This window comes from Scyliorhinus canicula, chromosome 10 (genome assembly GCF_902713615.1).
Source record: "Scyliorhinus canicula chromosome 10, sScyCan1.1, whole genome shotgun sequence".
In the NCBI taxonomy this organism is placed as follows: domain Eukaryota; kingdom Metazoa; phylum Chordata; class Chondrichthyes; order Carcharhiniformes; family Scyliorhinidae; genus Scyliorhinus; species Scyliorhinus canicula.
Genome location: NC_052155.1, coordinates 6,924,732 through 6,946,649, shown reverse-complemented (window position 1 = coordinate 6,946,649; position 21,918 = coordinate 6,924,732). Strand labels below are relative to the sequence as shown.

The following is a 21,918-nucleotide window of genomic DNA, read 5'->3' as shown; positions in this document are numbered from 1 at the left end:
GCTGAAGCGCAAGGAGGAGCTGGGAGGAGAGATAGAGGATGGTCCATGGGCGGACACGTTGAGTAGAGTCAACGCGTCCGCAACATGCGCCAGGCTCAGCCTGATACAATTCAAGGTTGTTCACTGGGCTCACATGACAGTGGCCCGGATGAGCAGATTCTTTCGGGTGGAAGACGGGTGTGCAAAATGTGTGGGTGGACCAGCGAACCATGTCCACATGTTCTGGGCATGTCCGAAGCTCAGGGGATTTTGGCAGGGTTTGCAGATGTCATGTCCACGGTGTTAAAAACAAGGGTGGCACTGAGTCCAGAGGTGGCGATTTTCAGGGTGTCGGAAGACTCAGGAATCCAGGAGAAAGAGGCAGATGTTCTGGCCCATGCTTCCCTAGTAGCCCGGAGACGGATACTATTAGCTTGGAAGGACTCAAAGCCCCTGAAGTCAGAAACCTGGCTATCGGACATGGCTAGCTTTCTCTGTTTGGAGAAAATCAAGTTCGCCTCGAGAGGGTCACCGTTCGGGTTCGCCCGGAGGTAGCACCCGTTCGCCGACTTCTTCGCGGAAAATTAATCAGCAGCAAAATTAATCAGCAGCGGGGGGGGGGGGGGGGGGGGGGGGGGGGGGGGGGGCCCCGAGGAAAATCAAATTGACTAGGCCTACATTCACTCCAGTTGAGAAGAATGAAAGGTGATCGCACTTGACAGGGTGGATGGGTGCCGGGTGAATGTTTCTGTGGTTGGGGAATTTAGAAAGCAGGATTGTATTCTCAAAAGCAGGGGTCAGCCAGTTTGTGCTCAGGTAAGGAGTAATTTCTTCACTCAAGAGGGTTGTGGATCTTTGAAATTCTCTGCCCAGAGATATTGTGGATGCTCAGTCATTCAGTATGAGAAAAATCAGAGATCTTGGGGTATACAGGGGAACTCAAGAGATATGGAGACAGTAGGTGGAGTTGGGAGTAAATCAGCCATGATTGCACTGAATAGCAGAGCACAATCCATGAGCAATGGGGCATATTCCGGTTCCTATTTCTTAACAAGTCTCCTTTAAAAAAAGAAACACTTCTCACCTGCATAACCGTGATATGTTGTGATGTCGCACTTGTCTGGCCTCCAGCCTGTAATTGCTTCAGCTGGACAGCAGGGGGCTTCACTTGATTGGGAATTCTCTGGGTCCCAGTTACCTAGTTATCCGACAGCACCCCCAACACAGAAAAAAAATTATCAGTGAGATATTAAAAGGTCCGACACAGCAGCGACTCAAGTTGGATCACTGGGAATGTTAATACCCTTACCTGTCCGGTGGAAATTCGGACCAAGGGTGAGCTCGTCGCTACTGCAGTTGAGGTGCTTCCAGTTCCTTGAGCCCAGGCTTTAGCCTGAGCAATGGCTTTCTGTGGAACTAGCACTAGCTGTCCACTGTCACTTCGAGCAAGCACCATACCTGTGAGGCAACACAGGCAAGTTATCGAACACAGCACACAAAATGGAACCGAATTTGACTGCTGAAAACTCATTCCTTTTCACACCATTCCTGCACCAGCAGCACTCCTGTGTCATTTGGTCACTCTCGTCAGACCCAGCTATCTGTAGATGCAAACTTTTATATTACCGTGTCCCCAGATTGGGAGTATTCCAACAATGTAAATAACGGCCATCATGGTTGGCTTACAATCACCACAGTTAACTGCCTGCATCAGGTTTTCATTATCGGCTCCAGCAACAAAGACCAGAGCACTTTTCACAACCTTGGGGTGCTTCAAAATGCTCGACTGCCTTTTTAAGTCTAGTCACTGTCGTGATATGAGAAATTCCATAGCCATCTTGGGCACAGCGAGCGCCCACAAACAGCGGTGTGATAAAATGATCGACGAATCTGTTTGGAGTAACGTTGGTTGAATAAATATTCACCAGTACTTTGGGGATAATCCCCTGCTCGTCCTCATAATAGCGCTTCTCCCTCTGCAGATTCTGCCAGGCCGGAATATTTCCGGCACTTGTTTTTTTATTTTGAGATCTCAAATCCGCCTTCGCACACCTCCCTCCAAATGGAGCTGGATTTGAAAAACATCGTTCAACTAGAGTTGGACTTATTTCGAACAATGGAATGGGTGGGGGGTGGGGTGGGGGCAAGCAAAATCAAAGAGCAGGCCCAACCGGTCTGGATACGTAGCAGGCCCCAGAAAGAGTTGAGCAAGAAATTACAGATACCTTTGGAAATTCTTTTTTCAGAGCCCCAAGGAACCTGGATGTGCAAATAAGCATGGGACACTAGCCAATTCAGGTCACACTTTCTCTTTTTAAGGAAGGTCACAGAGGTGATGATGGGAACTACAGGCCTGTGGTCAGGATTTCTTTTCAAGACGTTTTCAGTGTGTGCAATGATCATGCATCTGGACGTAGAGAAGACAACTGTTAAGCCAGCAAAGGAGGCAACTGTGCTGGGCAAACATTCAATGATCTTTTGAGGAAATCAAAGATCTTTTTGATACACCAGGTAGTATTAATAGTGTAAACTGTGGCTATGCCAGTCAAGTCAAAAAGGGTGTGGGTTCAAGCCACAGAAACTTTACAGCACAGGAGGCCATTCAGCCTATCAAGTCTGCATTGGCTCATTGAAGGAGCATCCTACCGAATCCCACTCTCCTGCCTTATCCCCTTAACCTCGCAGATTCTCTTTTCAGAAAGCAATCCAATTCTCTTTTGACTATCTCGATCAAACCTGCCTCCACCACCCTCTCAGGAAGTTTGTTCCAGACTCCACCCATCCTCTGGGTGGAACCATTTTTCTTCACATCGCTGCTACTCCATTTGTCTGTTATTTTGAAGCTGCACCTTTGATGTACTCGAGAGGGAACAGTTTCTCAGTGCTTAGCCTGTCCAAACCTTCCAGGACCTGGAATACCGCTATCAAGTCTCCCCTCAGTCTTCTTTTCTCCAGGAAAAACAGTCCCAACCTCTCCAATCTATCCTCATAGCTGCAGTTCTGTATCCCTGGAATCATTTTTGTGAATCACCTCTGTACCCTCCAATGTCTTCACATCCTTCCTCAGGTATGGAGCCCATATCTGAACACAGGGCTGAACTAGTGTCTTATACAAGTTCAACATGACCTCCTTACTCTCGCACTCAATGCCCCATTAACAAAACCTAGAATACTATGTGCTTTAATAACTCTCTCAACATGCCCTGCCACCGTCAACAACGCGCATACACGCACACAACAGAGTTCCTGTACCTCCTTAAGACTTTCTCCCTTTATTTTATAATGTCTCTCCATATTCATCTTGCCAAAATGAACCAACTAACTCTGGGGCGTGGAGACAAAAACCTAGGCTGACACTCCAGTACCACAATATCCAAGGTGCCAACTTTCACATAGGAGGTTAACTAAGGCTCCGTCTGCCACTTCAGTGGAGATCCCGTGGCATTATTTCTAATCGCAGGGCGATTACCTCCAGTCTCCCAGCCAGTATTTATCAATCAACATCTCAAAAACAGTTTATCCAGTTGCTGGCATATTGTTGTTTGTGGGAGTGTGCTGTGCTCAAACTGCCACCATTCTTTCTACATTACAACAGCGACTGTACTTCAAAGTACTTCTTAAGCTGAAACGCATCTGGCGACTGCAAATGGAGCTATGTAAATGCAAGTCTCTCTTTGCTGTTGGATACCGTGTAAATTAACTGAAGGAGAAACTTTAGTACAACATCAGATGGGAGATTATTAGAGGATTAAAGTTATGCAATCAAGGAGTGGCGGGCAGGAGGAAGCGGGAAAAACAGAATAACGGGCAGTCTTTAAAGTAGTGAATAGTGGTGTCCACATGGTCAATTCTGGTGTCACTCCCATGCACAATATACCCCAATGATTTTGATATTTGCACAGTGAGTAGCGGTGTGAAGTTTTGCAGATGGTAATTAATTCCTTTGAAGACTAAAGAAATTGAAAGGCATTAACAAGATAGGGCACTGGGCTAAAAAGTTGAATTCAATGTCAGCATGTGATACAGACTCAAAATCAAACAGCAGCAGTAATTATATCCTGAATATTTTATTCTTTCAGCAGACATGGGCCTCATTGGCTCAGACAGCATTTGTTGCCCATCCCTAATTGCTCCTCGAGAAGGTGGTGGGGAGCAGCCTTCTTGAGCCACTGCAGTCCATGTGGTGTAGGCACACCCACAAAGCTGTTAGGGAGGGAGAATGAAAGTCAGCTCAAGCGGTGGAAAAGCAGTGCGATTGGTGATGGGGGGGGGGGGGGGGGGGGGGGGCATGGGATGGAGAAGACGGGGGAACAATTTATGAGCAAGTAAATAGAATTCCAGGGTTTCTTTTTACCTTAGGTTACAAGACATAAAGGGCCAGAGGTAATGATCGCAATGATGAACTTATTTATTAAGGCCCCGTATCCAAGGATGGATGTGCTAGCGTTGGAAAGGGTCCAGAGGTGGTTCACAAGAATGATCCCTGGAATGAAGAACTTGTCGTTTAAGGAATGGTTGAGGACTCTGGATCTGTACTCGTTGGGAGTTTAAAGGGATGAGGGAGATTCTTATTGAAACTTACAGGATACTGCGAGGCCTGGATTGAGCGGACGTGGAGAGGATGTTTCCACAAGTAGGAAAAACTAGAACCAGAGGACACAATCTCAGACTAAAGGGACGATCCTTTAAAACAGAGCTGACAAACTTCTTCAGCCAGAGGATGGTGAATCTGTGGAACTCTTTGCTGCAGAAGGCTGTGGAATCCAAATCACTGAGTGTCTTTAAGACAGAGATAGATAGGTTCTTCATTAATAAGGGGATCAGGGGTTATGGGGAGAAGGCAGGAGAATGGCAGAAGAATGCGGATGAGAAACATATTAGCCATGATCAAATGGCAGAGCAGACTCAATATATTTTATGGTCTATGGAGGGTAAACAGGCAAAATATTTGGGAGTGGAGGGAAGCATGGGAGAGAAACATATTCTTGACACGAAAAAGAAACTAGGCAATCAGTTGAGGTTGATGTTTATCTTTCACACAAGTAGACAGTCCGAACCCTCATTTCCCCAGCATTTTCTCTTCGCCTTTCATTTAAACTCAAATGCTGTCAGTTTGTCCCTCAAACATTAAACCAGGAAATGAGTTCTCAAAAGCTCTTGCTCCCCATACTTTTTAACTCGTAGGTTTAATTTTTGGCCAAAGTCCCCTTGCTCTCGGGGTGGCACGGTGGTGCAGTGGTTAGCACTGCTGCCTCACAGGGATGAGAAAAATATCAGCCATGATTGAATGGCAGAGCAGACTCGATGGGTCGAGTGGCCTAATTCTGCTCCAATGTCTTGTGGACTAAAGCCCCAATTTGAGCATATTGGGTACCACACAGTAGTAAGGATAGAGGAGAGCACAACATGGATCACCACTATGCTGTCTAGTACAAGATAACGAAAATATGAAAAGATGGCTCTTTTCCCAATGGAATAGAGAATATAGGTTGATAGAATAGTGCTGAAATCATGACAATGAATGAGATAGAGTGAAAAGCAAGGTGCCTTGTAGAGCACATAACATTTGAACAGAAGCAAAGGAAATGTAATTGAAATAACCAGGCTGTGGAATTCACTTCAGTTGATCGTAGAATTTACAGTGCAGAAGGAGCCCAATCGGCCCATCGAGTCTGCACTGGTCCTTGGAAAGAGCACCCTACTTAAGCCCACACCTCCATCCTAGCACGGTAGCATAGCGGTTAGCACAATTGCTTCACAGCTCCAGGGTCCCTAGTTCGATTCCCAGCTTGGGTCACTGTCTGTGCGGAGTCTGCACAATAGATAGAGAGAAATACAGCACAGAACAGGCCCTTCGGCCCACGATGTTGCGCCGAACTTTTGTCCTAGGTTAATCATAGAATTTTGGACAATTTTTCATGGCCAATCCACCCAACCTGCACATCTTTGGACTGTGGGAGGAAACCGGAGTACCCGGAGGAAACCCACGCAGTCACGGGGAGGATGTGCAGACTCCACACAGACAGTGACCCAAGTCGAAATCGAACTTGGGACCCTGGAGCTGTGAAGCAATTGTGCTATCCACAATGCTACCGTGCTGCCCTTAAGAAGTTAACCTACACTCCATTATTCTACCCTAATCCAAGTACCTATCCAATAGCCGCTTGAAGGTCCCTAACTTTTCCGACTCAACTACTACCACAGGCAGTGCATTCCATGCCCCCACTACTCTCTGGGTAAAGAACCTACCTCTGACATCCCCTCTATATCGTCCACCATTTATCTTAAATTTATGTCCCCTGGTAATGGTGTGTTCCACCCGGGGAAAAAGTCTCTGACTGTCTACTCTATCTATTCCCCTGATCATCTTATAAACCTCTATCAAGTCGCCCCTCATCCTTCTCCGTTCTAATGAGAAAAGGCCTAGCACCCTCAACCTTTCCTCGTATGACCTACTCTCCATTCCAGGCAACATCCTGGTAAATCTCCTTTGCACCTTTTCCAAAGCTTCCACATCCTTCCTAAAATGAGGTGACCAGAACTGCACACAGTACTCCAAATGTGGCCTGACCAAGGTTTTGTACAGCTGCATCATCACCTCACGGCTCTTAAATTCAATCCCTCTGCTAATGAACGCTAGCACACCATAGGCCTTCTTCACAGCTCTATCCACTTGAGTGGCAACTTTCAAAGAACTATGAACATAGACCCCAAGATCTCTCTGCTGCTCCACATTGCCAAGAACCCTACCATTAACCCTGTATTCCGCATTCAGATTTGTCCTTCCAAAATGGACAACCTCACACTTGTCAGGGTTAAACTCCATCTGCCACTTCTCAGCCCAGCTCTGCATTCTATCTATGTCTCTTTGAAGCCGACAACAGCCCTCCTCACTATCCACAACTCCACCAATCTTCGTATCATCTGCAAATTTACTGACCCACCCTTCAACTCCCTCATCCAAGTCGTTAATGAAAATCACAAACAGCAGAGGACACAGAACTGATCCCCGTGTTTGCATGGGTTTCCTCCGGGTGCTCCGGTTTCCTCCCACAGTCCAAAGATGTGCGGGTTAGGTGGATTGGCCCTGCTAAATTGCCCTTAGTGTTTGGTGGGGTTTCTGGATTATGGGGATGGGGTGGCGGTGTGGGCTTGGGTGGGATGCTCTTCCAAGAGCCGGTGCAGACCTGATGGGCCTCCTTCTGCACTGAAAATTCTATCCCCGTAACCTGACCTAACCATTTGGACACTAAGGGGCAATTTAGCATCTTTGGACAGAAACTCTTACCAACTGCAAAGCGTAGGTTGGACAGAGATGAAGAGGTTAGACACGGAACACGGAGGGGCGGTTAATGATTGTCACCATTTGCTCATTCGGGGGAGGGGCTAAACTAACTGAAAGTTGGAGCTCTGCCAAACGGCTAACATTTCTCATTCTGGAAATATGGACAAAAGAGTTGAATTCACGAGGTGAGGAGAATGACTGCCCTTGACATCAAGACAGCATTTCACCCGAGTGTACCATCAAGTAACCCTAGCAAAACTGGAATCAATGGGAATCGGGATCGGGTTGTGATCGTTGGAGACCAATCATTTCAGCCTTAGAATACTGCTGCGGGAGTTCCACAGGGTACTGTCCTCGGCCCAAACATCTTCAGCTGCTTCATTAATGATCCTCCTCCATCGTAAGGTCAGAAGTTGGAATATTTGCACAATATTCCGCACCATTCGCAATTCTCCAGATACTTAATTCTCCAAATTCAGCAAGGCCTGGTCAACACCTGGCAAACAAGTAGCCAGTCTGAACAAGTGCCAGGCAATGACATCTCCAACAACAGATAAACCCCCCCCCCCCACAACATTCAACAGCATTACCACTGCTGAAACAACATCCTGGGGGGTTACCAATGACCAGAAACTGAATTGGACTAGCCATATAAATACGGTATCTACAAGAACAGTTACGAGGCTGGGAAATCTGAGACGAGTCATGATCAGCCATGATCTGATTGAATGATGGAGCAGGCTTCAGGGGCCGAGAGGCCTACTCCTTCTTCGTCTGAGTAACCCACCTCCAGAATCCCCAAAGCCTGCCCACCACAGAAGGCATGAGTCAGGAGTGTGATGGAATACTTCCCACTTGCCTGGATGAGTGCAGTTCCAACAATACTAGAAGCTCAACAACATCAGGGACACAGCAGCTCCACTTGATCAGCACCCCACCCAGACCTTAGCCATTCACTCCCTCCATCACCGACGCAGAAGCAGCCACGTGCATCATCTACAGGATGCACTGTAGGAACTCAACACGCCTCCTTCAACAGCACCTTCCAAACCCACAACCTCCACCATCCAGAAAGGCATGGGCAGCAGATGTACGGGAACACCACTATCTGAAAGCTCAACTCCAAGCCACACAGCATCCTGATTTGGAAATTATCAGATGTTCCTTCATTGCCACTAGATCAAAATCCTGACACTCCCTAACAGCACTGTGGGTGTACCTACACTGCATGGACTGCAGCCATTCAAGGAATAGCTCACCACTATCCTCAAGGGCAATAACCCGCTGGTCTAGCCTGTGACATCCACAGCCCATGAACAAAAAAAACTTAATATTTGCTCTTGGCATGTGGACATCTCGGAAAAGGCCAGCATTTAGTGCCTATTTCTTGTTGCTCTCAAGGCAGTGGTGGCGAGCTGCATCACTGGACTATTGAGGACCATGTGGTGAAAGTGCTCCCACAGTACTGTTAGGTTCGGGAGCTCCAGAATTTTGACACAATGAAGATATGGCCAATACATGTTGAAGTTGGGTGGGTCTTGTGATTTAAGGGGAATTATATGCACGAGATTTAAACAAGGCATTGCAATTCAAAACGCAAATCACTTTCAATCTTACTCTATTCTCAATGTGGACTACCCCATTAAGCTACAGCTCTATTTAATTTACTACGAGGCGTTAGATGAATCTTGGTGCTATTATAAAGTTACCCAAAGTAAAGTTTCACTAAAGCAAAGTACCTGACAAAATACATGCACAAAAGACAAACATTGAAATAAGTCAGCGGGTAATAAATGGTCAGCTTTCTGGCAGCTGCCTAACTGCAAGTAAAACAAGGGCTTCACACATTACAGCTAGCAAGAAAGTCAATCGCCCCATGGGCTCTTCAACACTATAGTTATGAGCTGGAAACAATTACCCATCCTAACACACGTGCAAGTTCCATGCTCCATCACTTCTGTGTTTGAACAATTGGTTGCAGAGAACGCTCTCAGCAACACAGTGAAATCACTTTAGGGATGTCCTCAAAGAATCCCTGAAGAGGTCAGACATACCCACCGACTCACGGGAGCCCCTGGCTTATGACTAACCAAAATGGAGACGGTTCATTCAAAAGGCACCGAATACAGCGACTTGGGCAAAGTTGAGACATCGGAGGAAGTGCACAAATCTCGAAACAACTCATCTACCCAATTCTTCAAGCAGCACCTGCCCCGCATGTGACAGTGTCTTCAGATTCGCACTGGGGTTATCAGCAGTCTCAGAACCCAGTGTATCAGAGTGAAGCAAGTGATCCCCGATCGCAAGGCACTGCCCAAACAGCAGCTCCCTGCCACACTTCAAGATCAGGGTCACAGTTACACCTTCAGCTGTCTCGGTCGCAAGCTCTGGAATTCCCTAAAGCGCTCTCCTTCAAAACATGCCTTAAAACCTACCCCGGGCAGTGGTAGTGTTTGTGGGCTAGTAAGCTAAAGGCCCTGGCTAATGCTGAGGGCACAGGCTCAACTCCCACCATGGCAGCTGGTGGAATTAAAAGTCGATAAAGTGAGTGTCAGCAATGAGGCTGTGATGACTGATCACACCAATCAGCAATGTGACAAGCATCATTGACAGAGCTCACTAACGTCCTTTAGGGAAGGAAATCCTCACCTGGCCTGGCCTCAGCAAGTGGTTGACTGCTAACATCCCTCTGAAACGGCCGAGCTAGCCACTCAGGTCAATGGAAACTATATACAGTATACTACAGTAGAGGCTGTTATGATCGGGGTATCACAGCTCTGATGTGTACAGTGTTGTTAACAGTCTCAAGGTACTCTCCTTACCTGCTGGCACCTGGAAGTTGTGCAGGATGGGGACTGTGGTCTGGCCCAGTTGAGAGGTTTTGACGTGCGGGGAGGAGACGGTGATCCTTTGGACGGTGGCGGCCGGAGGCCGGGAGACGGGCAGCTGGTTGCCGGTGAGCGCGGGCACGGCGGCGGCGGGCGAGGGCAGCGGTGCTGCGGGGCTGGGCCGGGACTGGCCAGCCGGCTGAGGTGGCGGCCGCTCGGGCAGCAGGACCACTTTGAGAGCGGGGCCGGCGGGCGCCGCGCTGCCGTTGAGCAGCCCGTTGGCGGCGGCGGCGGCCGGGGACGGGCCCGGGGCGGGCGGCTGGGCGCTGGCCGCCAGGGGCGGCCGCGCGGTACTGGCGGGCTCGGGGGTGGGCATGATCGAGGCGGACGGGCGAGCTCCCCGCCGCCTCCTCGCCCCGGTCACTTGGCGCCCTCCCGCAGGCTCAGGGCCCGGCCTGGAGTGGCTGCCATGGCCGCTCGGCTTCTCCTCACACAAACCGCCGCGCCGGCGCCGCCATCTTGTCCATGACGCATGGCGCCGCCACTGCGTGATGACGGCATCCGGGCGCCGCCGCTGCGTGATGACGGCAGCCGGGATTCCCACCCTGGCCCCGCCCCAACCCGGAAGCAGTCGCCAGCAGTGAGCACCTTGCAGGCAGCACCACCAGCCCAGACAACCAGGCGGGACGTGACACCGCAAAACCTTCCAACCATGTCAAAGCAGCTTACAACAAGACTTGCATTAGTAACGGAATATTTAATTCAGCAAAACACTCCAATTGCCCAGCTATTGAATTGACTCACACCAAAATTCACTAACTCACACTGTTGAACCTAGATTATGCGCCACTTTTAACTTTGTGATCGCCCCACGAAGGAGATTGAAGGATGGACCAAAAATTTGGTTAAATTACAATCATTAGAGGGATGTACTATAATAATAATCTTTATTAGTGTCACAAGTAGGCTTACATGAACACTTGTGTTATTCACCCTGGGGTAACAGACTGCAACACGATGCAGTGAAATGATCAATCATGCACCAAACGTAGGCGTTGGTTCAATAAGATTTATTGAACATCAGTAACGAAGCACACAGCTGCTTGTGGGTTGACTCTCTGCTATAAGTAAACTAACTAACTAGACCAGGCTAGCTCTGATCAACGTGTAGAAGGTGTTGAATGATACACCCTGACTGTCACCACAGTTGTCACCAGTGGAAAGAGTCCGAGTGCTGATTATAGAATTTACAGTGCAGAAGGAGGCCATTCGGCCCATCGAGTCTGCACCGGCTCTTGGAAAGAGCACCCTACCCAACACCTCCCCCTATCCCAATAACCCAGTAACCCCACCCAACACTAAGGGCAATTTTGGACACTACGGGCAATTTATCATGACCAATCCACCTAACCTGCACATCTTTGGACTGTGGGAGGAAACCGGAGCACCCGGAGGAAACCCACGCACACACGGGGAGGATGTGCAGACTCCGCACAGACAGTGACCCAAGGCGGAATCGAACCCGGGACCCTGGAGCTGTGAAGCCATTGTGCTATCCACAATACTACCGTGCTGCCCATGTACCGCTGATGCCTCATGTGTTTTATAGTTGGAAGCCCCCCTCTGGTTTCAGTCTGGTGATTGGTTGTTCTGTATGTTGATTGGCTCACCTGGGTGTCTGTCACTGCCTGCTTTTACCTCATGATGTGCATGGGTGCATATTATGACAAACACCGCAATCGTGGGGCAGCACGGTAGCACACATGGCTAGCACTATGGCTTCACAGCGTCAGGGTCCCACGTTCGATTCCCTGCTGGGTCACTGTGCGGAGTCTGCACGTTCTCCCCGTGTCTGCGTGGGTTTCCTCCGGGTGCTCCGGTTTCCTCCCACATGCAGGTTAGGTGGATTGGCCATGCTAAATTGCCCTTAGTGTCCAAAAAGGTTCGAAGGGGTTATGGGGATAGGGTGGAAGTGAGGGATTAAGTGGGTTGGTGCAGACTCGATGGGCCAAATGGCCTCCTTCTGCACTGTATGTTCTATGTATGTATCTATGTATATGCAATGAAGTTGCTGTAAAAAGCCCCTAGTCGCCACATTCTGGCACGTGTTCGGGTGCACAGGGAGAATTCAGAATGTCCAAATTACCTTACAGCACGTCTTTCAGGACTTGTGGGAGGAAACCGGAGCACCCGGAGGAAACCCACGCAGACACGGGGAGAACGTGCAGACTCCGAACAGACAGTGATCCAGCCAGTAATCGAACCTGGAACCCTGCCGCTGTGAAGCCACAGTGCTATCCACTGTGCTAGCGTGCTGCCCTAAGGTGCAAGGGGGCAGCGCTGAGCGGGCAGCATGGTGCGGGCAGCACGGTGGTTTGCACTGTTGCCTCACAGCGGCGAGGTCCCAGGTTCGATTACTGGAGTTATCCATGTGGAGTTTGCACATTCTCCCCATGTTTGTGTGGGTTTCGCCCCCACAACACAAAGATATGCAGGGTAGCTGGATTGGCCACACTAAATTGCTCCTTAATTGGAAAAAAAAATGAATTGGGTACTCTAAATTAAAAATTTAAAGCGGGTACTGAACAAACTGATGGAGTTACGGGCTGACAGGTCTTCAGGTCCTGATAGACTTTGTCCTGGGGTCTTAAGAGGTGGTTAATGTGTATTTATGTTTGCCCTATGTTTTTCTGTCTGGACTGTACACAGAACAATACCTTTCACTGAACCTTGGCACACTTGAGAATAAAATCCAAATGAGGTAGTAGACACGTCGGTGTTAGTTTTCTAAAATTCACTAGATTTTGGAAAGGTTCCATCAGACCGAAAAGCAGCAAATATAATCCCTCTATTCAAGGAGGGAGGCAGAAAACTCGGTTGTTTAGCTTGGCATCTGTCGTGCGGAAGGTGTTAGAGTTCAACATTAAAGAGGTTATGGCTGGGTGCTTAGAAAAAAACGTGAGATGTAGGAGCAGAAGTAGGTCACTCGGTACATTGAGTCTGCTCCGCCATTCAATGAGATCACGACTCATCTGATATAACCCTCAACTCCAGGTGCTCGCCTTATCCATATAACCCTCGATTCCCTGAATGATTACATATCTGTCTACGTCAGCCTTGAACATACTTAATGACCTGCTCCTACAGCCCTGCGGTAAATAAATCCACAGATTCATTACCCCCAGGGAAGAAATTCTACCTCAACTGTCTTAGATGGGCATCCCCTTACTCTGAGATTATGCCCTCTGGTCCTAGACTCTCCCGTAAGAGGAAACATCCTCTCAGCAACTAACCTGTCAAATCCGACATGTCTCAATAAGGTCACCTCTCATTTTTTTAAACTCCCCTCCATATCCAGGATCAACCGAGTGAATCTTCCCTTCACTGCCTCCAATGCCAGTATATATTTACTTGGATAAGGGGACCAAAGAGTTCACAGTATTCCAGGTGTGTTCTAACTAATGTCTTGTATATTTTTTGGAGGACTTCCCTATTTTTATACTCCATTCGTTTTGAATTGAAGACCAACATTCCATTTGCCTTCCCAAACCGTGCGGGCAGCACAGTAGCATTGTGGATAGCGTAATTGCTTCACAGCTCCAGGGTCCCAGGTTCGATTCCGGCTTGGGTCACTGTCTGTGCGGAGTCTGCACATCCTCCCCGTATGTGCGTGGGTTTCCTCCGGGTGCTCCGGTTTCCTCCCGCAGTCCAAAGATGTGCAGGTTAGGTGGATTGGCCATGATAAATTGCCCTTAGTGTCCAAAATTGCCCTTAGTGTTGGGTGGGGTTATGGGGATAGGGTGGAGGCGTTGACCTTGGGTAGGGTGCTCTTTCCAAGAGCCGTTGCAGACTCGATGGGCCGAATGGCCTCCTTCTGCACTGTAAATTCTATGAAACAATGACCTGCTGACCTTGCATGCCCGCTTTTTGTGATTTATACACGAGGGCCCCAAAATCTCTGAGCTGCAGCTTTCTGCCATCTCTCTCCATTTAAATAATATTCAGCTTCTTTATTCTTCCTACCAAAGTGCACAACTTCACATTTGCCGACATTATATTCCATCTGCCAAGGTTTTGCACACTCCCCTAACCTGTCTATATCCCTCTGTAGACTGTGTCATCCTCACCACTTACCTTCCCACCATTTCGTGTGTGCCATCCGCAAACTTGGCAAAACCTCAAAGTAATCAGGAAGAGTCAGCACAGTTTTATTAAAGGGAAATCATGTTGAACCAATTTATTATAGTTCTTTAAAGGAGTAACAAATAGCATCAATAAAGGGGAGCCTGTAGATACTGTTTTTGGATTTCCAGGAGACATTTGACAAGGTGCCACATCAAAGGTTATTGGGCGAAATAGAAGCTCATGGTGTTGGAGTTAACATATTAGCATTGATAGAAAATTGGCTGGCTGACTGGCAGAAAAGAGTTTGTATGAATGGATCTTTCTCTGATAGTCAAGATGTGACGAGTGGAGTCCTGCAGGGGTCTGTGCTGGGGCCTCGACTTTTACAATTTACATCAATGACTTAGATGAAGGGAGCGAAGGCTAAATTTGCAGACAACACAAAGGTAGGAACGTGTGTTGTGAAGAAGACAGATATAGATAGGTTGAGGGGGAAAGAATCTGCCAGATGGAGTAGAATGTGATGTTGTTCACTTTTGGCAGGGAGAATAAAAAGGTTGAGCATTATACTCAAAGGAGAATGACTGCAGAATTCCAAAGTGCAGAATGATTTATTGCATGAATCCCAAATACTATTGGATTGGATTGGATTTGTTTATTGTCACGTGTACCGAGGTACAGTGAAAAGTATTTTTCTGCAAGCAGCTCAACAGATCATTCAGTACATGGAAGAAAAGGGAATTAAACAAAATTCAAGAAAATACATGAGAATACATAATAGGGCAACACAAGATATACAATGTAACTACATAAGCACCGGCATCGGATGAAGCATACAGGGTGTAGTGTTAATGAGGTCAGTCAATAAGAGGGTAATTTAGGAGTCTGGTGACAGTGGGGAAGAAGCTGTTTCTGAGTCTGTTCGTGTGTGTTCTCAGACTTCTGAATCTACTGTCGATGGAAGAAGTTGGAAGAGTGAGTAAGCCGGGTGGGAGGGATCCTTGATTATGCTGCCTGCTTTCCCCCGGCAGCGGGAGGTGTAGATGGAGTCCATGGATGGGAGGCAGGTTCGTGTGATGGACTGGGCGGTATTCACGACTCTCTGAAGTTCCTTGTGGTCCTGGGCCGAGCAGTTGCCATACCAGGCTGTGATGCAGCCCGATAGGATGCTTTCTATAGTGCATCTGTAAAAGTTGGTAAGGGTTAATGTGGACATGCCGAATTTCCGTAGTTTCCTGAGGAAGTATAGGCGCTGTTGTGCTTTCTTGGTGATAGCGTCGACGTGAGTGGACCAGGACAGATTTTTGGTGATGTGCACCCCGAGGAATTTGAAACCATCTCCACCTCGGCCCCGTTGATGCTGACAGGGGTGTGTACAGTACTTTGCTTCCTGAAGTCGATGACCAGCTCTTTAGTTTTGCTGGCATTGAGGGAGAGATTGTTGTCGTTACACCACTCCACTAGGTTCTCTATCTCCCTCCTGTATTCGGACTCATCGTTATTCGAGATCCTTATCCTTTATCATGAGAGGGATTGAACGTAAAAGTAAAGATGTTATGTTTCAGTTGTACAGAGCATTGGTGAGACCACATATTGAATACAGTGTGCAGTTTTGGTCTCCAAGGAACAATGTAAATGCATTGGAAACAGTTCAGAGGCTTCCTGGATTGATGTTGGGAGACAACAGGTTGTGCAACTTTGAACCTCTGCTGCAGGTGTTGGAGGTGAGGTGACTGAACATTTTTAAGGCAGAGGTAGATAGATTTTGTTAGGCAAGGGAATGCAAGGTTATCGGAGGTTGATGGGAATATGGAATTTGAAACACAAACAGATCAGCTGTAATATTAATAATAATCTTTAATAGAGTCATCAGTAGGCTTACATTAACACTGCAATGAAGTTACTGCGAAAATGCCCCGGTCGCCACATTCCGGCGCCTGTTCGGGTACACGGAGAGAGAATTCAGAATGTCCAATTCACCTAACAGCACGTCTTTCGGGCTTGTGGGAGGAAACCGGAGCACCCAGAGGAAACCCACGCAGACAGGTGGAGAGCGTGCAGACTCCGCACAGACAGTGACCCAAGCCGGGAATCGAACCTGGGGTCCTGACGCCGTGAAGCGACAGTGCTAACCACTGTGAAGCAACAGTGCAAACCACTGTGTTACTGTGCTGCAGAGCAGATTCAGAGAGCCTACTCGTGCTCCTAATTCATGTTTGAACCCAGCCACACATGCACTACTTGTATTCTTCTCAAAAATAACCCACGAGGAGACATTGGTTTTTCACAATTTTATCTTCATGATTGGCGGGATGGGCGGTGAGGAGATGGTGGCGTGCTGGTAATGTCACTGGCGACTTCCGGCTATGCGGAGCTAAGCCGCACGTTCGGCAGCTCCCGCTAGAAACGGACTTTGGGGCTCTTTTCAGGGCCCCCAACAGAGCTTTTTCGACGATTCCCGATGTGGGAAGGGGTCTGCAGTAGATCCCCAGGGTTCTATGGCCCAGACCAGGAGTGGGCGAGCAGAAAAGCGGTGGCAGCGCCTCTGAAAAAGCGGGGGAAGGGAAACAAAATGGCGACCGGCGGAGCCCTCGAGGAGTGGAGGCAGTGGGCGCAGGAGCAGCAGGAGACTCTTCGGCGCTGCTTCCAGGAGCTTAAGGTGGAGCTGCTGGATTCGCTGAAGGCTACCACCAGAGAGTTGATGGAGACTCAGACAGCCCAGGGGGCCGCGATCCGGGAGATGCAGCAACAGGCCTCTGAAAGGGAGGATGAGGCCGCGGCCCTCGCGGGGAAGGTGGAGATGCACGAGGCGCTCCATAAAAAGTGGCAGGAGCGGTTCGAGGAGCTGGACAACCGGTCGAGGTGGAAAAAATTACGGATCCTGGGCCTCACGGAGGGGCTGGAGGGGTCGGACCTGGTGGCCTATGTGGTCGTTTTGCTGAACTCGCTGATGGGAGCTGGGACCTTCCAGGGACCCCTGGAGCTGGAGGGGGCCCACAGAATACTGGCCAGGAGGCCCAAGCCGAATGAGCCACCACGGGCGGTGCTGGTGCGGTTCGTTGACCGAGAGTGCGTGCTTCGGTGGGCCAAGAAGGAGTGGAGCAGAAAGTGGGAGAACACGGTGGTGCGGATCTACCAGGACTGGAGTGCAGAGTTGGCTAAGTGGTGGGCCAGGTACAACCGGACGAAGGCGGTGCTCCACAGACAGAGTGTGAAGTTTGGCATGTTGCAGCTGGCGCGTCTGTGGGTCACCTACAAGGACCGTCACCTTTATTTTGAGTCCTCGGAGGAGGCGTGGGCCTTTGTGCAGGCTGAGAAATTGGACTCAAACTGAGGGTCAGGGATGGGGGTTTTGTATGTAAATGCAACTGTGTCTAATTTTTTCTTTGGAGAGGGGGTTCTCTGTTTCATGCAGGATGTGTGTTGGCTTTAGGGTGGGTGGGGCGATGTCTTTATGTCTTTTTGTATGGGTCTGGTGGACGGGTTCGGGCAGGGAGGTAAACTAGAAGCGCGGGGAGCTGGTGGTGGGGACTGGCAATGGGAGTTGCCCTAGAGGAGGCGGGGTTGGGCAGGGTGAAAGTGCGGGCTTCCTCTGGTTTCCCGCGCTGCGGGGTGATGGGGGAGGGGTCGGGGCTGAGAAGCGCGGGCCTTTGTTGTTTGTTATTTTCCCGTGCAAGAGCGGGTGGGGGGGGGGGTGCTGCTGATGGGCATGGAGGAGGAGGAGTAGCCCCACGTGGGGAGGGGGGTCCTAGCCGGGGGGGGGGGGGGGGGGGGGGGTGCCGGGTTGCTGCTGAAATGAGCTGGAGTATGCAAGGGGTGCGGGGGGGGGAAAGAGTCTGGGAGGCATTGAAGGCGGTGATTAGAGGGGAGTTGATTTCCATCCGAACCCATAGGGAGAGGGGGGAGCAGAGGGAGAGGGAGAGATTGGTAGGGGAGATGGTGAGGGTGGATAGGAGATATGCAAAGGCTCCGGAGGAGGGATTGCCGGGGGAGCGGCGTAGCCTTCAGGCCAGGTTCGATCTACTGACCACCAGAAAGGCGGAAGCTCAGTGGAGGAAAGCACAGGGAGCAGTGTATGAATACGGGGAGAAGGCGAGTAGGATGCTGGCACACCAGCTCCGAAAGCGAGAAGCGGCCAGGGAGATTGGGGGAGTGAAGGACAGAGGTGGGAAGGTGGTGCGGAGGGGGGTAGACGTTAATGGGGTCTTTTATGGGGAATTTTACTGGTCTGAACCCCCGGTGGGGTGGGGGGGGGGGGGGGAGAATGGGGCACTTCTTGGACAAGCTGCGATTTCCAAAGGTGGAGGAGGGGCAGGTGGAGGGACTAGGGGCACCGATTGAGCTGGAGGAGCTGGTTAAAGGGATAGGGAGCATGCAGTCGGGGAAGGCGCCGGGGCCGGATGGGTTTCCAGCCAAATTTTATAAAATGTATGTGTAACTTTTGGGCCCCCTGTTGGTCCGGACCTTTAACGAGGCAAGGGAGGGGGGGGGGCCTTTGCCCCCAACTATGCCACGGGCGCTGATTTCCTTGATCTTTAAGCGGGACAAGGACCCTCTGCAGTGTGAGTCATATAGGCCAGCCTTGTTGTTAAATGTGGACGCCAAGCTGTTGGCAAAGATCTTAGCTACAAGAATAGAGGATTGTGTGCCGGGGTCATTCACGAGGACCAGACGGGGTTTGTAAAGGGAAGGCAGTTGAATACCAACATACGAAGGCTTCTCAATGTCATTATGATGCCGGCTGTGGAAAGGGAGGCGGAGATAGTGGTGGCATTAGACGCGGAGAAGGCCTTTGATAGGGTTGAGTCGGGGTATCTGTGAGAGGTGTTGGAAAGGTTTGGGGAGGGGTTTGTCCGTTGGGTGAGGTTGCTTTATGAGGCCCCGATGGCGAGTGTAGCCACGAATAGGAGGAGGTCGGAGTACTTTCGGCTGCACCGGGGAATGAGACAGGGGTGTCCCCTGTCCCCCTTGCTCTTTGCGTTGGCAATTGAGCCCCTGGCCATGGCACTGAGGGAGTCAGGGAACTGGAGGGGCCTGGTGCGGGGTGGGGAGGAGCATTGAGTGTCGCTTTATGCGGACGACCTGTTGCAGTATGTGGCGGACCCGGTGGGGGGAATGCCGGAGGTGATGAGGATTCTCAGCGAATTTGGGGGCTTTTCTGGGTTTCAGCTCAACCTGGGTAAGAGCGAGCTGTTCGTGGTGCACCCGAGGAATCAGGAGGAGGGGATTGGTAGGCTCCTACTGAAGCAGGCAGGGAGGAGCTTTAGGTACTTGGGAGTCCAGGTGGCTGGGAGCTGGGGGGCCCTGCATAAGCTCAACCTCACAAGGTTGGTGGAGCAAATGGAGTTCAAAAGGTGGGATATGTTAACGCTGTCGCTGGCGGGCAGGGTGCAGTCCGTCAAGATGACGTGCTCCCGCGGGCACGGTGGCCTAGTGGTTAGCACAACCGCCTCACGGCGCTGAGGTCCCAGGTTCGATCCCGGCTCTGGGTCACTGTCCGTGTGGAGTTTGCACATTCTCCCCGTGTCTGCGTGGGTTTCGCCCCCACAACCCAAAAATGTGTAGGCTAGGTGGATTGGCCACGCTAAATTGCCCATCAATTGGAAAAAAAATGAATTGGGTACTCTAAGCTTAAAAAAAAAAGATGACGTGCTCCCGAGGTTTTTGTTCCTGTTCCGGTGCCATCCCATCCTTATCCCGAAGGCCTTTTTTAGGAGAGTTAACAGGAGTATTACGGGATTTGTATGGGCGCATGGGACTCAGAGGGTGAGAAGTGTTTTCCTGGAACGGGGCAGGGATAGGGGGGGCTGGCGCTGCCCAACCTCTGTGGGTACTATTGGGCTGCCAACGCAGCGATGGTGCATAAGTGGGTAATGGACGGGGAAGGGGCGGCATGGAAGAGGCTGGAGATGGCGTCCTGTGTGGACACAAGCCTGGAGGCACTGGTAACGGCGCCGTTGCCGCTCCCTCCGAGGTATACCACGAGCCCGGTGGTGGCAGCTACCCTCAAAATTTGGGGGCAATGGAGACGGCATGGGGGGAGGTGGGGGGCTCGATGGGAGTCCCCGATACGGGGGAACCACTGGTTTGTTCCAGGGAGCATCGATGGCGGATTTCTGGGCTGGCAGAGGGTAGGTATTAGGAGGTTGAGGGACCTGTTTGTGGGTGGGAGGTTCGCAAGCCTGGGGGAGTTAGAGGGGAAGTTTGGGCTCCCCCCGGGGAACATGTTTAGGTACATGCAGGTTAGGGCGTTTGCCAGGCGGCAGGTGGAGGGGTTCCCTCTGCTGCCCCCACGTGGGGTATGGGACAGGGTCCTCTCGGGGATGTGGGTTGGAGGAGGGAGGATTTCGGACGTATACCGTGAAATGCAGGAGGTAGACAAGGCCTCGATGGAGAAGCTGAAGGGTAAATGGGAAGAGGAGCTGGGTGAGGAGATTGAGGGGGGGAAGTGGGCGGATGCCCTGGAAAGGGTGAATTTCTCCTCTTCCTGTGCGAGGCTTAGCCTCATACAGTTCAAGGTGCTGCATAGGGCCCACATGACTGGGACGAGGATGAGTAGGTTTTTCGGGGGCGAAGACAGGTGTGCTAGATGCTCGGGGAGCCCAGCCCATATGTTTTGGGCGTGCCCAGCGCTGGGGGAGTTTTGGAAGGGGGTAGCAAAGACGGTGTCGAGGGTGGTGGGATCCAAGGTCAAGCCAGGCTGGGGACTCGCAATTTTTGGGGTTGCAGTGGAGCCGGGAGTGCAGGAGGCGAAAGAGGCCAGTGTTCTGGCCTTTGCGTCCCTAGTAGCCCGGCGGAGGATCTTGCTTCAATGGAAGGATGCGAGGCCCCCAAGTGTGGAGGCCTGGATCAATGATATGGCGGGGTTCATCAAATTGGAGAAGGTGAAATTTGCCCTGAGGGGATCAGTACAGGGGTTCTTTAGGCGGTGGCAGCCTTTCCTGGACTTCGTGGTTGTTGTTCTTGGGTTTTTACCATGGTTGTTTTGTTAATATTGTTTTGTTGTTTATATTTTGTGAAAACCTTAATAAAAATTATTTTTTTTAAAAAGGTAATGTCACTGGCCCTCGGTTAATGCTCTGGCGAAGTGGGTTCACATCCTGCCACAGCAGCTGGTACAACTTCAACTCAATCAATAAATCTGGAAGAGAAACCTATTTTCAGTAACGGTGACCACGAAACCGACACTGATTGTTGTGAAAAGCCAACCTGGTTTCACTTTAGGGAAGGAAATCTGCCGTCCTTACCCGGTCTGGCCTACATGTGACTCCAGACCCACAGACCATAAGTCACAGAAGCAGAATTAGCCACTCAGCCGATCGAGTCTGGTACGCCATTCAATCATGGCTGATATTTTTCTCATCCCCATTCTCCTGCCTTCTCCCCATAACCCCCAATTCCCTTATTGATCAAGAACCTATCTATCTCGGTCTTAAAGACTCAGTGATTTGGCCTCCACAGCCTTCACAGATTCACCACCCTCTGGCTGAAGAAATTCCTCCTCATCTCTGTTTTAAAGGGTCGTCCCTTTAGTCTGAGATGGTGTCCTCTGCTTCTAGTTTTTCCGACAAGTGGAAACATCCTCTCCACATCCACTCTATCCAGGCCTCGCAGTGTCCTGTAAGTTTCAATAAGATCTCCCTCATCCATCTAAACTCCAACGAGTACAGACCCAGAGTTCTCAACCGTTCCTTATACGAC

The 21,918-nt window shown here is 50.2% G+C and overlaps 1 protein-coding gene across 1 annotated transcript in view; it reads right to left on the bottom strand.

Annotated features, from left to right (window-relative positions):
* The window catches only part of LOC119972901 (transcription initiation factor TFIID subunit 4-like), a 167,494-nt gene extending 157,026 nt beyond the window's left edge, over positions 1–10,468 (bottom strand). The window contains exons 1-3 of the mRNA XM_038810446.1: positions 10,087–10,468; positions 1,289–1,437; positions 1,064–1,177 (exon numbers count right to left, since the gene is read on the bottom strand). Of these exons, the coding sequence (XP_038666374.1) occupies positions 1,064–1,177; positions 1,289–1,437; positions 10,087–10,468 (645 nt within the window). The remainder of the gene's footprint in view (positions 1–1,063; positions 1,178–1,288; positions 1,438–10,086) is intronic.
* Between the last annotated feature and the right edge of the window lie 11,450 nt (positions 10,469–21,918).